At 41.4% G+C, this 15,430-nt stretch overlaps 1 protein-coding gene across 2 annotated transcripts in view; it reads left to right on the top strand.

Moving 5' to 3' along the window:
* POU6F2 (POU class 6 homeobox 2) overlaps positions 1–15,430 on the top strand; it is a 450,125-nt gene that overhangs the window by 196,215 nt on the left and 238,480 nt on the right. For both annotated transcript variants that reach the window (XM_060019839.1, XM_060019840.1), the window contains 2 exons: positions 2,348–2,439; positions 5,451–5,679. In XM_060019839.1, coding sequence (XP_059875822.1) covers positions 2,348–2,439; positions 5,451–5,679 — 321 coding nt within the window. The remainder of the gene's footprint in view (positions 1–2,347; positions 2,440–5,450; positions 5,680–15,430) is intronic.

The raw sequence follows: 15,430 nt of genomic DNA, 5'->3' as shown, positions 1-15,430 counted from the left end.
ATGGTTTTTGAGGATAACCAGCCTCAAAACAAGCTGCTGTGCACTGGTGAGAGCCTCCAGCAACAGAGAATAAAATGTAAGCAAATGTAATCTGTGTCAAGTTACAGGTAACAAAGACACAATCTTGTTGACACAGTGCCTGGATGGGACAGATCCCAAGCATTACCATGATGTGTCATTAGGAACAGAATCAAAAAGTGAGCCTGGTATGCATGAAAGAAGTATGAGACAGAAGGGCTTGGCATAGTATAGAAACATTTTTTGATTAAGATATATGTTTTTTAATTGTGTAAAAAGATTTTTCTTTCTCTGTGCATTGTCAAAGTTTTTCACAGTCAGACATAAAAATCCATGTCTGGCAAGCATAAAGAACAAACCAGTTTTTTTTAAACATTTTCATAAACTAAACCAAAGCAGATTTTTAACCATTTGAGAATTTACGTTAATTGACCAAAAGATCACTTTGGGACCTGGTTAGCTCTATAAAAGTAAAACTCTTCTGAGAATTCTAAGGCAAAATAGGACTTGGGTCTGTAAGAACTGAAGTTGTGAGATTTACACTGCATAATGCACCTCCCAGTTTAAAATGCCCTGCTACTCAAGCATGATAAATAAATCAAATATAAAAAATTTAGAAGAAAGGTCTCCTGCATGTTATGGGGAAATTGTGGGCATCTTATCATGGGCCATCTTACCCTTGTTATTAAATGACAGCGATCATTAAAATGCCAAACGTATTTTGACAGAATTCACTTTATAAAATGTCAGCAAGTCTGTGTTTTTATTAGTTTGTTCCAAATCAATTTAGAAATTTCAATAGAATGCTTGTAAGTATTCCCCAAGCAATGTCCATTCTTGACTTTCGGCACAAAAAAATATTACAAATTAATCAGATTTTCAGATTTCTGCATAATGGCTTTGCACATTTATTGCTTAATCCTATTATAAAATGCTGTTATGATTGACACGCGGCTGTGGAGATAGAAGTCAATTGAATAATATGTAGCAGTCAATTTTATTTGTAGCTTAATGTGCTGAAGTGTTTTTCTCCACGTTTCCATTATTTATAAGTCTGTCCCTTTGGAGAATATATAGAAGAATTTGTTTTAAATGAGCTAATAATACCTTCTTTAAAATTTATAAGTGTGACAGAATCATATCTTTTTTTTCTTGGTCATCCATGGCACGCCAGTAAACAAGGTTTGAATTGTCTTCCACTTGCTATTCATAGGACAAACATCAGGAAAGAGGATCTTGTTAAGGATGGCTTGGAATTAGCTTTCAATCACCAAGAAAACAAAAGCTACCAACTAAGACCCCTCAAAGATGGCTGCTAGCTTTGTTTGCTTCTTATTTATTTATATATTTATTGTTACTGCCACTGTATCACCTTCTATGGTTTGTCCTGAAACAAAGCACATGAGCACATACAGAGAAACAATAATGTTTAAGAAAGTTTGAAAGGTCTGCTGTTTTGGTGGAATTTCATTTTTCACGCTTTAGCATCCAACAGGATTCTAGCAAAGGAAGTACATTATTGTCTATGCTTACCACAGGGGGGATCCCTGGGGGTAGTGTGGGGGTAAGTTAGCACCCAGGAAATTTGCTTAGGGAGATGCATGTGTTTTTTAGGACATAAGGAGCCACCAACAAGGACCTACCGTAGAGCACAGGGAACTCTACTCAGTATTTTGTAATAACCTATAAGGAAAAAAATCTGAAAAAGAATGTGTGTGTATATATATATATATATATGTATGTATAACTGAATCATTGTGCTGTACACCTGAAACTAACATGACAATGTAAATCAACTATACTTCAATTTTTAACAAAAGAAAAGAAAAAGGCTTTGTTTTTAGGAAAACTCATCCGTAAGATTCAGTACCTGAAGTGTGTATGGAGAAAGGGCTTAAGGGTACGAAGCCATATTAAGGGATAATATAGATGTGCTTGGTCGTGTCTGAGATCGCGCTTTCTCTGGCTTTGGGAAATTAGATTAGCTGTTGCCCGCCTATGCATAAAGGATGCAGTTTCCCACACCGGGGCCATGTTGGCACACCCCCTGCAAACTGATGTATAATGCAAGCCTATTAGTGCGACTGATGATGGTGTCACTTTCTGTGCTGTCAAAGCCTTCTCCCTCCTAGAATGACTTGGTCCATCCCGAACGTCCGTTAGCATAATGTATGCAGTTGACAAGCGATTTGAGCACTGGGGCTATTGGTAAAGCACTCTGGCATATCATCTGTGCCTTAATGCTATGTGACATCACAGGAAAATGGGGTCATGGGCAGTTCCCATTCTGGATCTTATATTAAGGGTGCGTTTCTCTTTTGAATTCCAGGGGCCAGAGGAAACCCGGCACTGTCAGACCCAGGCACCCCTGAACAACAGCAGGCCAGTCAGACCCACCTCCCGTTCCCGGTTGGGCCACAGGTCAGTATCTCTCAACTGCTGCATGTAGGATGGTTTAACCATATAAATAACCAAATAAATAATAATGAGTTAAAACCAATTAACTCCAACAGAGCAAAGACGGTGATAATTTTTTGTATGGGAAACTATATGGCTACATTATTTATTAAATACCATTAAGAAAAAAAACGTTAGCAGAACTCTTCTCTCTTTTTATTTATTTATTTATTTTTTGCGGTACACGGGCCTCTCACTGCTGTGGCCTCTCCCGTTGCGGAGCACAGGCTCCAGACGCGCAGGCTCAGCGGCCATGGCTCACGGGCCCAGCCGCTCCGCGGCATGTGGGATCTTCCCGGACCTGGGCACGAACCCGTGTCCCCCGCATCGGCAGGCGGACTCCTAACCACTGCGCCACCAGGGACGCCCCCTCTTCTCTCTTTTTAAAGGGAATGTTGATTTTAATAATTTGGAAACATTTTTTCTTCTTAAAACCCACTATAATTGTGCTTTTGGTTATCATGCAGTTTTCTGGAAAGTAAAACTTTAATGACTGGAGTGTGAAGAAAATTAAGTTATTTCAACCTTACTATAGCCGTTTTTGAAATACAAGATGTGATTTAATACAAAAAAGTTAATGCAATTTTAATGCAAGTTCAGCTTATTGGGTTTGACAATACTGTACATCATATATAGCTCCTGCATTAATAAAGAAATACATTCATTGTTTTTTAAAGTCCCATATTTGTTTTTTGCAGCCTGGTATGGTTATATGGAGATGTACAACACAATTGTAAAAGGCTGGGCTTTTTTTTTTTTTTTTTTTTAAACCTCTGTCATTTAGTGTGAAGTTCTCAGAGTTCACCCACTTTTATAGAAAAAGAAGCTGATCCTTGAGCCTTTCTCTCTCTTCGGTTGTCATTGTGATTCCAGGAAATTAATCACTTTCAGCACTTAGGGCTCATCAGTTGCAGGCTTGAAAACCCAAGTTTAGAGCTTGAGTTGGTCTTGACTTTCTTGTTCCAGCCCTGGCCAAGTCTCCCTATGGCCTCTGATTCCAAAGTCCATCTCAGGGCACGAATGCCTCTGTGCTCCAGACAGAAAGCTTGGGTTGATGCCTGATCTCTTATGGAGACTTAGAGGGAGTTTGACTGGGCATCTCAGAAACCAGCTTCTGAAGGCCATGCCCTTTCTAATTTCATGCTCGTGACATTGTGTGTGTGTGTGTGAACATAGCAGGGGTGACAAACTCCAATGCCTCCAGGTTAGAAACATAGCACGACAGACCCAGACAGTGAGAAGCAGGGGACACTGGGACAAAGTGGACAGTGGATGCCCTGCTGTAAGCCCATGAATTCAATTTAAAAAATGCTGCAGGCCCCACCATCCACATCTGTGGCCTGCATACAGTCTGAAGACTGCCCATTTGCCTTCCCTTTCATCATGGTATCACTGCTGGCAGTTATATGATGCCAGCAATCTGAAGCTTATGACTCAGCCATCCCCCATTCTTCAAATAAAGCCACCCCCTTCTCCAAATCTGTTCTGTGTATTGAGAGGGAGTAAAACATGGGCTCTGGAGCAGCCTGGCTGGATCGGAATCTCCCCACCCCTCTGGATATGTGACTTTGGACAAGTAACTAACTCAGTATGTCATTGATAGGACATCGGAGTTCATACACATTAAAATAGTGCCTGGCTATTAAATATTGGGCTTTGTACTATACCTACACTGAGTTACCTCTTACTTTATAGAATCATTCTGTGTTAAAAACAAAAAAGTTGAAACTCCCCAATGAGAGTTTTTTATCGGCTCCTCTAGGAGAAAAATGGGCATGGGATTAGATCTTAAATGGCTCCTGCAGGGGTGCAATGAAAGTCCCGGATGAAGGATGCTAAGATCAGTGACCCTTTCAGTCATCTGGCCTGGTTGGACAAGGAATCCTTCCTACATCATCCTGAAGACCCCCACCTGAGCTCATACCTGAGCTCAGATACATCTAGTGCCCAGAAGTGCACACCTATGTGGCTGCCTTTCCATATCAAACAATGGCTACTGGATAGTGGATGTAAATATGTGTTTTTAATGTCATTTTAACAGGGCAAAGAATGTTAGTGTAATAACAAAAGACATTGTTTAAAGCTTTTCAAATTTATCCACATCAAATACTTCTGTTTTTTTATATTCCTTTTTAGATCTTGTCATTATACATGTGTAATTTTACCATTTAATAATGATTTGATCATCATCACTTGCTTAATTATTATCCAGTTAATTTTATATATTCTCATAAACATTTTCTATTTTTCTAGAGGTGTCAGAATGATCCATTTTAAAGACTACATAATATCTTACCAAGTTTAGTACTATCAATATAACAAACTGTTTTTCAACATTTATGTATTTTAAAATGTAATGCATATTTTCATTCATTTATATTTTTTTAAAAAATGGTGTCTTCAGAAGCATACCCCAGGAGTATATTCTAAGTCAAAAGGGGATGAATATTTCTGTAGCCCTTGGTACGGATTCTGCTTTCCAAAAGGTTTATGCCAGTCCGCCTGTCCTAAATCCATATAATGGTGTCACTACAGACTTACCAGCGTTGCATAAGTCTTTTGCATTATTTTTGCTAATTTAATAGATGAAAATAGTATTTCATTGCTCTTTTGAACCAATAAATTCCACTGATTCCAATGAGTTCTTTTTGGAAAAACAGAATAAATTAGCAGAGAGTTTCAAATATATAAGAGTAGGATCAAGTGAAAATCCATGGAAGAATAATATATGTGTAGGGTATTACTCTGAAAGGTATTTGAGCTTTCCAAACCAAATGAAATTTTCCAAAAAGATTAACGAAATACAATTTCAATTTTTTTCCTAGAAGTCAAGCTTTTTTTTTCTGGACTAGAACATGTCTCTTTGCAACTTGTTCAGGAACTTTCTGACCCAGCTTAAGTAGAAGAAGAATGCTGTAACAACCCATGTCTTGGTTCCACTGGAAAGTGAGCTGGGATTTTGTGTTTCCTTGCAGCCACTTCTGACGGCCCAGCAGTTAGCCTCTGCTGTCACCGGTGTGAGGCCGGGAGGCACGCCGGCTCTCAGCCAGCCTGTCCTCATCCCCTTCAGCATGGCCGGACAGCTAGGAGGGCAGCAAGGGCTGGTCCTCACACTGCCCACTGCGAATCTCACCAACATCCAAGGGCTGGTAGCGGCAGCTGCAGCCGGAGGCATTATGACTCTGCCACTGCAAACTCTACAAGGTAACCCACTGTGTCTCTGTGTCATGTAGGGCTCCATCCACTGGCCCGTGCTCTCTGAAGTGGACAAGTGCCCTGAATGTTGAATGTAGTTCAGAGCTGCTTCCACCATAAAGGCTATGAAAGGCTTATGTAGGAAGCAAAGTTTTCAAGGTGTCTGTGAACCCTGAGTTTGCTCAAGCCATGGGCTTTATCAGTCCTCATGTCTTAATATTGACTTGAAACCTTTCAGGTCTTCTGGAAGCATTTATGAGCAATCATTGCATGACACATCAAAAACTTAGATGTAAAATGATTGTGATGTTATTTGAGGACCTGAATTATAATCTCATGAGTTCTTCACTTTAGCCATCTGCAAAGAAAGGTTAGACATTGCTTGTTTGTGTGTGAAGTGTTTGGAACATTTCAAGTACAAGGTATCATTTGGAATAATTATTACTTTTCTTACTAAGTATATTTTAGTTATAATTATTAAACAAAAGTTATGTTATTTGAGGTCATATTTTGTAATGAGAAAAATAGACATATATAGAGCTCTTATCTTATGTAATCATGAGCATATAATAGGAGTTGGACTCTACTCAGGAAGAGTAGTTCTCTTGATATCACGAAGGTTTTAACTTTTCTTTAAAAGATTTGGTAACACTGACTGATAGACTGATTACAAAAGACTGTCAGAGGAAGAACTATTATGATGGAGAAAGAGCTTGAATATGATGAGGGTGCCTAAAAAAAAGGAAGACAAATTTATTTTGGACTGGTCGAAGAGGTTGTTTTCTCCAGTGATATAAATGTTAGCAATTAAATTTTTTTTTTTTTTTTTTACAGAGTGAGAGTTTGGTTGGGCAAGTTTTCATAATAACAATTTAAAGTACTTTTTTAGTTGGTCATAAGTCAGGGCTCCTTATAACCTATTAAAATGGTCAGAGTGTCAGTCCATAGATTAAGGAATAGACCAAGTAAGACCTGGTTAACTCTTGACCCAAACTTCTTTACACGCCCTATGTTTTAATATCCCACCCATTGTTGCCACTTCTTGACTTTCACTTTAATGTTTAAAACAAAGTCTCTCTTATACCATTAAGTTGTGCCAAGAAACCTGCCATTCATAAATCATGCATGCCTGGGACACGCTAATGCACAAACTTTGCTAGTTTCAAATCTGAGAGTGCCTGGGAAGCCAGGATCTCAAGATTAAGCAAATAAGGCAGGAATAAACAAGGTGAAAGCAAAAGCAACAAAATGTAGGGAGAGGCTTTTTAATGTAGGTGGATGATGAAATCTTAATGAAGAAACGGGCATTATCAAAATGCAGGCTTCCATTTGGAACATTTGCCCTTATGGGAATATTGAATGTTATAAATAAACATGAGCTCACAGAGCTCCTAGGTCATGAATTAGTCCTGCTTGGTTAAAGTGGATGCCAAAGACAGAGTCCAAAAACCCAGGCTTGTTATCTCTTTATTAAGGTTTGGTGTTCTTAGGATTTTAGTACCTGATTATTTTTAAGGGTTCAACATGAGTGACTGGTCCAATGTGGACTTCCATCAAAATTTTCTCTCTTTTTTAAAAAAATATCAAATTTAATATTAGTTTATAGTTTGGAATTTGTTTCTTTTTGGCACCTTTGGTTTCAGAAAATGAATCCTAATATTGGTATCCTGAGTAAGTAGTTTCAGTAAGAGTACTAGCTCTTTTTAATCCCCTGGTGCTTCTCACACAATTTCCCTATTGGTCTCGTCTTCAGAAGAGTATTGGAATTGATGGTCAAGCTCTTGTCTACTACACAAGCACAAGGGGCTATTTCTCCCTTTGTCTCCATCTTTGAAATTTCAGTGATGCTGGAGGCAAGTCAGGAGGTCATTACGAAAACACCTCCCAGCTGCAAGTCAGTCAGTTATAGGAAAAGCTTCCTAGTTATTCTTAACCCTCAAGCTCTTCCTCCAAACACCTTTTTTCTTTGATATCCTTATGAATGAATCCCAACTCCTAAATTACTGTTACGGTCCAGGAAATTTCTCCCTTCCAGTTTCCTTCAGCTTTTTGTTCCTTTCATATCTTCCCACATAAGTTCTTCACCACCCAGACCTCCTTAGTCTGAAAAGGGACCAGCCATCCTGGTTTGCCAGGGACTGGGGGTTTTCCTGGGGCCTGTAACTTTCACCGTTGAAACCAGCAAAGTCCCAGACAAACCGGAAAGAGATGGTCATCCTGCAAAAATTCCAAGGGCAATAAGGATGGGAATCAGCGAAACGTCTCATCTCTGCAAGGTGTCCAAGATCAGTGTCTGCCACCTGAAGGACAATGCTGATCCGTCATCTTTTTGGCCAGCACACAACCCGAGGATGATCTCACCGCCTTTCAGAAACCTGCTGTGGCCCTTAACAATCCCCTTGGCCGCGCCTACAGCTTGTGTAGCTCCCCAGGTTATGTCATGGAAGGTAGTGGGACTCAGGATGGTGGGTGATGGCGGGTGGCCAGAAAGTCATCTGCAGGGGTCCTGATTGACTTTGAGACTGAGCCAGTCCTAGGAGTCCTTGAGTCTCATCCTTTTTCAAGGGTGGTGTTCCTGTAAATGGGTTATAATACCTGAGAAGGAGTCCTTACACAAATTTATACAACCGGCAGGGTAGAATGCTCTGCCCCCTCCCCATGGCCTGCTTCTAGACAATGAAAATGGAACCTCGGTCCAAGGCTTTTAAGAATCTTTTAAAACAACCAGTAAGTCTGCCCACCTATATAATAGCTAGCCCACCTTCTCGCGTGATTTTACAAGACAGATTTGATTCGTCAGTGTGAGGGGGAGGGACTGAATGTTCAACACTTCTGAAGTAGGACCTATTTCCATAGGAGGCACTTAGTTCTGGATGGTTCCCCTTTTCCTCATTGGGAAGCATTAAGATTTTATTCACGAAATAAGTCTGCCAACTGGAATTGTCTTTGATTATTCCCCAACTTTCCTGACCAGTCCTTCAGCCTATGCATCCTTCTAGCTCAAAAGCCACAATTTTGCTAAGAACAACAACAAAAAAATGGCATCAGTTTCTTAATGGCTTGGAATCCCAGGAATAAATTTTCAAGTATCTTCCTCTTTACTAAAGGGCTTGAGAGCCGGTTCATTTATGTTCCGTATCAAGTGACATGGAATAGCTCTCAGAGCCTCGGAGGCCGTGATCCCTGCATGTATTTTAATGAGCACTACTGACACGTTACACGAGAGCAGCTCCTCTCTGCTCAGGCAGCGGGGGTCCCATCTCAGTCTCCTTCTCTGTGCATGGTCCCCAGACCAGCGGCATCAGCATCTTATCAAGGCTCCATCCCAGACACCCTGAACAGAATCTGCGTTCTTAAAAGGAGGCTCCTATGCACACTCAAGTTTAAGAAAGCCTGCTCCAAGGAGCTTTTTCAAAATTCATTTGGCCCTCCCCCACTATCTCCAGCAGCGTCCTCCAGACTCCCAGCATCTTAGGGTCACCAGGAGCCATGTGACTGTGATAAGCACCGTCACTAATTCTCCTGATCTCCCTCACCACCCCAGGCCTCTAAATGATGATAATGACCAAAAGGAATAACTTATTTGAGAACGTGTCCGCTTCTGTCAGGACAAGTATATCCCCAACATCAAGAGGTATTCCCTTGCATAATTAAAACACAGGGAAGCCCTTGTTCTGAGATTTTATCCAGGAAAAACTTTGCATCCTGAAAAAGAGACCACATAGCCCTGCAGGAAACCTGTCTGCACAGCCTGGGGATTGTTTTCCCGTTTTCTTCAGGTCCTTCCGAGAGAGAGAGACAGAGAGAGACAGAGAGAGACAGAGAGAGACAGACAGAGAGAGAGACGTGCACTGCTGTCTCATCAATTATAGTGTCTTCTTGTAAGGAAACAGACGGGAGTGGGGAGTTAGAAATCTCACCAAATCCTAGAAACAGCCCTGCAGCCCAGCCTCAGGGAGCCTGGGACAGGTTTGGGGATTAGAGAGTCCAACAGAGTCCAGCCAGTGAGCCCACAGGCTGTAGGCTGCAGCATTGTCCCCTCTGAGCAGGCAGGCATCTATCCCTGCTCCCAGGTGACTGATAACCTGTCTCCTCTCTTCCACGCCTCCTCCTGTGACTCTTCTCTACCAAGTTGGTTGACTTTCAGCTAACCCACAATTTTGGTTCACTCACGTTCCATTCTGTCTCCTTGGAGTCCATGCATCTTCCCAAGTCGTGAACCTCTCAGGAACTCTCCACTGCTATCTCTCTCCATCATCTCTATCTTTACCCCTATCTCCACGTCTGTCTAAAATTCAAACTCCCCAAAACTCACATTCCTGTCAGGCTGAGCCTTTTCATTTTAGGCTGTCTACCTGGTCGGACTAGAGCTTGACTGCCCATGTTGAAGTCCAATCAGCTTTAATTTGGCCGGGGGGGCGGGGGGGCGTGGTGGGGCAGAGCCAGGATGACGTGGATCTCCTGTGGTCTGAATTTGGAGGTGCCAAAGCTGGAGTCTTGGTTCTGAATATTTTAAGGGAAATCTTTGGAAGTCCTGGCTGGGGTGCAAGCCTAGAAATGCTCTAAACTCAGATAAGACCTAGAAATAACCTACTCCTCAACACCCTGTGTCCTTACCCGAGGTAGGTGTAGTTTTTGTGTTCTCTCCTCTCTTACCTTTGCAAGCCCTATCCCCTTCCAGGTAACTCCCGCCATCACTACTCGGGGTCCCTCCATTCCTGGGACCTTTGTCTGTCCTGTGCTCACAAGAATTTGGTTTCAGGTGCCTGTCAGTAAACCCATACCTGTAACATAAGATTTATTATGACCATAAACCTCAAAGAAAGAAAATGACTAAGGTTGCTCTGTCACATATTTTATAAACTCCCTTAAATCAGTGTCTCCCATTTTCCTTATTATTTGAAAACACAGATAGCTGTACTAAACGTGTAATTTGCAGTTGTCCTAGTGTGGGAACAAGATTGTTATTTGATGTGGCAAGATAAAATCCCCATTATGGAACTCATGCAAATGTGTTGGAGTTTTGGCCTTCTTTAGATGTAGGCAGAAATAGATAAAAACAACTTCCACACAAGAGACAACAACAGCAGAGGGCTTAGTGGGGCAGCAGAGGTGTGTCAACTTCTAGGACAGAAGATTCAGGTTAGAGGCTTTTTCCCATAGCACAGGCCGAGATAACCCACTTATCGCTGCGGGCAATGTAAATGGCGAATATAAATGTGCTCTGTAGGAGATTTATATCAAAGTGTGAACATTCCAGTTAAGTCAAGCATAACATTTAAATTAATGACCAAAAATACATTAGAAAGTGCTGCTTACCCTGAACGTGGAAAAGCAATTAGGTTCAAGGCAAGTTGGAAAATCAAGGCCAAGGATGGTTTTCCTGCCTTTAGCGGTGGCAGGAAACCTGGCCTGGTTTTCTCCGCCTCTCCAAATTAAAGTCTGTAGAGGTTGAAGTATGTAGGGATCGTTTTAGGGGTTAGGAATTTCATGTGCAAGAGACATTACAGTGCCTTTTTGTTTGTGGTGGTGTTGTTGATTTCATGGAGGTATTGTTTACATGCAATAAATACATGGATGTTAAGTGTACAATCCCATGGGTTTCAATAATTGTTTTCACCCATGCAAACTCCACCCACCACAATCAATACAGAAAACAGTTCATTATCCCCAAATGTTCCCTTGTGTCCCTTTGTAGTCAGTGTCCTCCTTCCAGCTAGGCAAGCCCTGATCTACTTTCTGTCATTATCGATTAGTTTTGTCTGTTCTAGAACTGCATATAAATCGGTTCACATGTATGTATTCTTTGGTGTCTGGCTTTTCATGCTCAGCATAATATTTTTGAGATTTATCCACGCTGTGGATTTCAGCAGTTTCTTTTCATTTCCCAGGATTGTTCCATCGTAAGAATGTGCCACAATTTGTCCATAGCCGTCCCCACATCCCAGGAGGCAGACATCGAGAAGTCCCCTCCCCTGGGGGGAGGGAGGGGTCCTCCAGTGGGCGTTTCTTGGAAAACACCCTTGGCCACGGTTCACCTTGGCCCTTGGCTACACCCCAGGGGAGATTCTCCTCTGTCCGTTATCTTTCTTGGCTACATTTGAAGAGAAAGTTGAGGAATATACCTTTCTTTGGGGGCTTCCTCAGTTCATGCACAGCTTATGGAAGCTTGGGGGCTGAAGGTTGCTTGAAGTTTCCAACAGTTAAAGATTTGTGGCTTCTTTGGGAATCTAGTTCCCTCAGAAACCATGAATGCTTCTGACCTTTCTGCTTCCAGTCAGTTCCATGTGCCAAAGTTTCTTCTAAGACATACATCTTCAGTCTAATTTATTTTACTTTCTCAGCCCCACACTTCCCTCTTCCAATTCAGTCGGCCTCTGTGAAGGCCCCGTGACCTCCTTGGTGTTCTTTAAACATACTCCTACCCAAGGGCCTTTGCACAGGCTGTTCTCTAGAAACTCTGTTCCCAGAAAGCGTCAAACCTCACTCCCTCCTTGTGCCAGCCCCAATACTCCAGTTCCCCCCTCACCTGCTTTCCTTTATGTCCTTTGTTCATAATACTTATTACCTTCTGCATAACCTTAAAAATCTCAAAAATGGTTGAGTCTTGTTTTTCCTTGCTTTTTAAGCACTTTGTGTCATGCCTACTGTGGCATGCAGAGAGTGGACGCAGCATGGTGATGCTTGGCCCTGGGGGTCTAGAGTAGGTTATCTGCATATAATGTGCTTATAATATGTATTGTTTGTGCCTGGCAAGCCCTGTAATAGGCATCTTTGTTTGGTTCATCGATGTGGTCCAAGAACTGGAGCAGTGCTGACTCAATGTAGGTACTCAATAATGAATGATGGATGGATGGATGAGTGAAGATACATGCATGCTAATGTTTATAGCATCACTGTTTACAATAGGCAAGACATGGAAGCAACCCAATCAACAGATGGTTGAATTAAGAAGAATATGTGTATACATACACACACACACACGCACACACACACACACACACACACACACACACTGGAATATTACTGAGCCAAAAGAAGAATGAAATAATGCCATTTGCAGCAACATGGATAGACCTAGAGAATATTATGCTTAGTGAAATAAGACAGGGAAAGATAAATATCATATGATGCCACTTATATGCAGAATCTAAAAAATAATACAAATGAATGTATATGCAAGACAGAAACAAATTCACAGATATTGAAAACAAACTTGTGGTTACCGAAGGGGACAGTGAACAGGGGAGGAACCAACTAGGGGTATGAGGTTAACAGATACAAACTGCTCTCTCTATAAAATAGATAAGCTGAGTAATGTTCCATTGCATATATGTGCCACATCTTCTTTATCCATTCATCTGTCGATGCACACTTAGGTTGCTTCCATGTCCTGGCTACTGTAAATAGAGCTGCAGTGAACATTGTGGTACATGACTCTTTTTGAATTATGGTTTTCTCAGGGTATATGCCCAGTAGTGGGATTGCTGGGTAATGGAATATTACTCAGCCATAAAAAGAAACGAAATTGAGTTATTTGTAGTGAGGTGGATGGACCTAGAGTCTGTCATACAGAGTGAAGTAAGTCAGAAAGAGAAAAATAAATACCGTATGCTAACACATATATATGGAATCTAAAAAACAACAAAAAAGGTCGTGAAGAACCTAGAGGCAAGATGGGAATAAAGACGCAGACCTACTAGAGAATGGACTTGAGGACACGGGGAGGGGGAAGGGTAAGCTGGGACAAGGTGAGAGAGTGGCATGGATATATATACACTACCAAATGTAAAACAGATAGCTAGTGGGAAGCAGCCGCATAGCACAGGGAGATCAGCTCGGTGCTTTGTGACCACCTAGAGGGGTGGAATAGGGAGAGTGGGAGGGAGATGCAAGAGGGAAGAGATGTGGGGATATATGTATATGTATAACTGATTCACTTTGTTATAAAGCAGAAAATAGCACACCATTGTAAAGCAATTATACTCTGATAAAGATGTTAAAAAAAATAAAAGTAAAATAAAATAAAATAGATAAGCAACAAGGGTATACTGTATAGCACAGGGGATTATAGCCATTATCTTATAATAGCCTGTAATGGAGTGTAATTTGCAAAAATACTGAACCGCTATGCTGTATGACTGAAACTAATATAATATTGTAAGTCAACTATATTTTAATAAAAAAAATCAGTAGTTCATTGAGTGAAGAGAAGTACAGAGAACATTCAGTGTAGAGAAGAGGAATGAGGAACACGGATGCTACGGAATTCTGTGGTTGGTTTGGTTGTTGTTGAAGTGAAGATCAGGAGTCTGAGATGGTAAGAAATCACACTGGAGGGTCTTGTATGCCTTTCCTGTGCACAGTGAGTACATATGCATTGTCTTTAGGTGCATTTGTCTCTAAGGCTTTGATATGTTAGAGACAAATGTACCTAAAAACAATGCAGTTACGCTACAATATTTGCATGGTTACAGGTTTGTGTTTATTTAGCTGTGCCTGTGTGATTCCAAGGATTCAAAGCAGCTTGTAATGTAAGAAGCATGAAAGACAAAAGCTCTTTATTAGAAAAAGAAGAAACCTAGACAAATGTTTAAAACTAGAGGATAAATCAAAGGGGAGACCCATCACATGACGTAGTTTCCATTATCTGACAGTAAAAAGAATCACACCAGCTCAACTAGAAATGGGCTTATTTATTTTTGTTTTCGGTTTTTTACTAAGTTTATTCATTTACTCAAGAAATACCTATTGAGCTTTCATCGCATTCTAGGACATGATCTTGACTTGGGATATAGCAGTAAACAAACCAAAGAGATTCCCTAAAGGCACTTCTGTGCTTGTGTGGGGAGTAAAGCAATGGAAGGATGAAGGGTGTCAGGAGTGGGGACATGATGTGTTTATACAGGATCATCAATTTTGGTCCCCCCACTAGACAGCGCCCCAAAAGACGTGGGGGACTAAGCCGTACAATGTCTGGGGGAAGCACGTCCCAGAGTGAATGCTAGGTGCTTAGAAAAGTTAATGAAACAGGTTCTCAGTGAAGAAATATCCGACAGCCTGATGGACAGGACGTTTATCTTTTAGCTTTCCCACGGTTATGCTAGAGGAACAAACAGGCACAGAATCTCAGTGAGAGGCACGGAAGGTTTATTTTTTCTGTTTATTTCAGCATACATGAGAGCTGCAGGCGGGCAGTGGTTCTGCTGCACACCTTCGTTCTGGGATCCAGGCTGAAGGGGCAGCCCCTCCCTAGGATGGGGCTTTCTCATCACAACAGGAAGACAGACCAGCAGAACCCCAGTGGCTCATAAAGCTTTGGTTCAGAAGTGGTACACTTCACTTCCCCTCACATCCTGTGAGCCAGGCGGGTCCCCTGGTCAACCCCCTGCCAGTGTGAATAAAGATGCGCCTGAGGGGCGGGAGGAAGAGTGCGTAATGGAAGCTGTACTACAAGGGGCTGTGGTGTCCAGCGGCCATCGCCTTAAAGATCCATTGCATAAGTATTTGACTTAGGTGACCTTTAAGATCCCAACACTGAGATTCTATATTAGATGAACCAATTAGGATAAATGGACCATCTGTGTAGTAGCTTAGAACACAGCACATTAACAGTGTCTTAAAGTAGTAGTATTCAAATGATAAATATAAAAGTAGACAGCAAATATATGGAACAATTGGAGATTATTTAATGTAGCAAATGAGCACATATAAAAGTACAACTCTATTGATGTAACATTCAGGGAAAGGCAAAATTATA

Source organism: Delphinus delphis, chromosome 9, assembly GCF_949987515.2.
Source record: "Delphinus delphis chromosome 9, mDelDel1.2, whole genome shotgun sequence".
Lineage (NCBI taxonomy): Eukaryota > Metazoa > Chordata > Mammalia > Artiodactyla > Delphinidae > Delphinus > Delphinus delphis.
The sequence above is the reverse complement of the archived record's forward strand: the minus strand, read 5'-3'. Positions and strand labels throughout refer to the sequence as shown.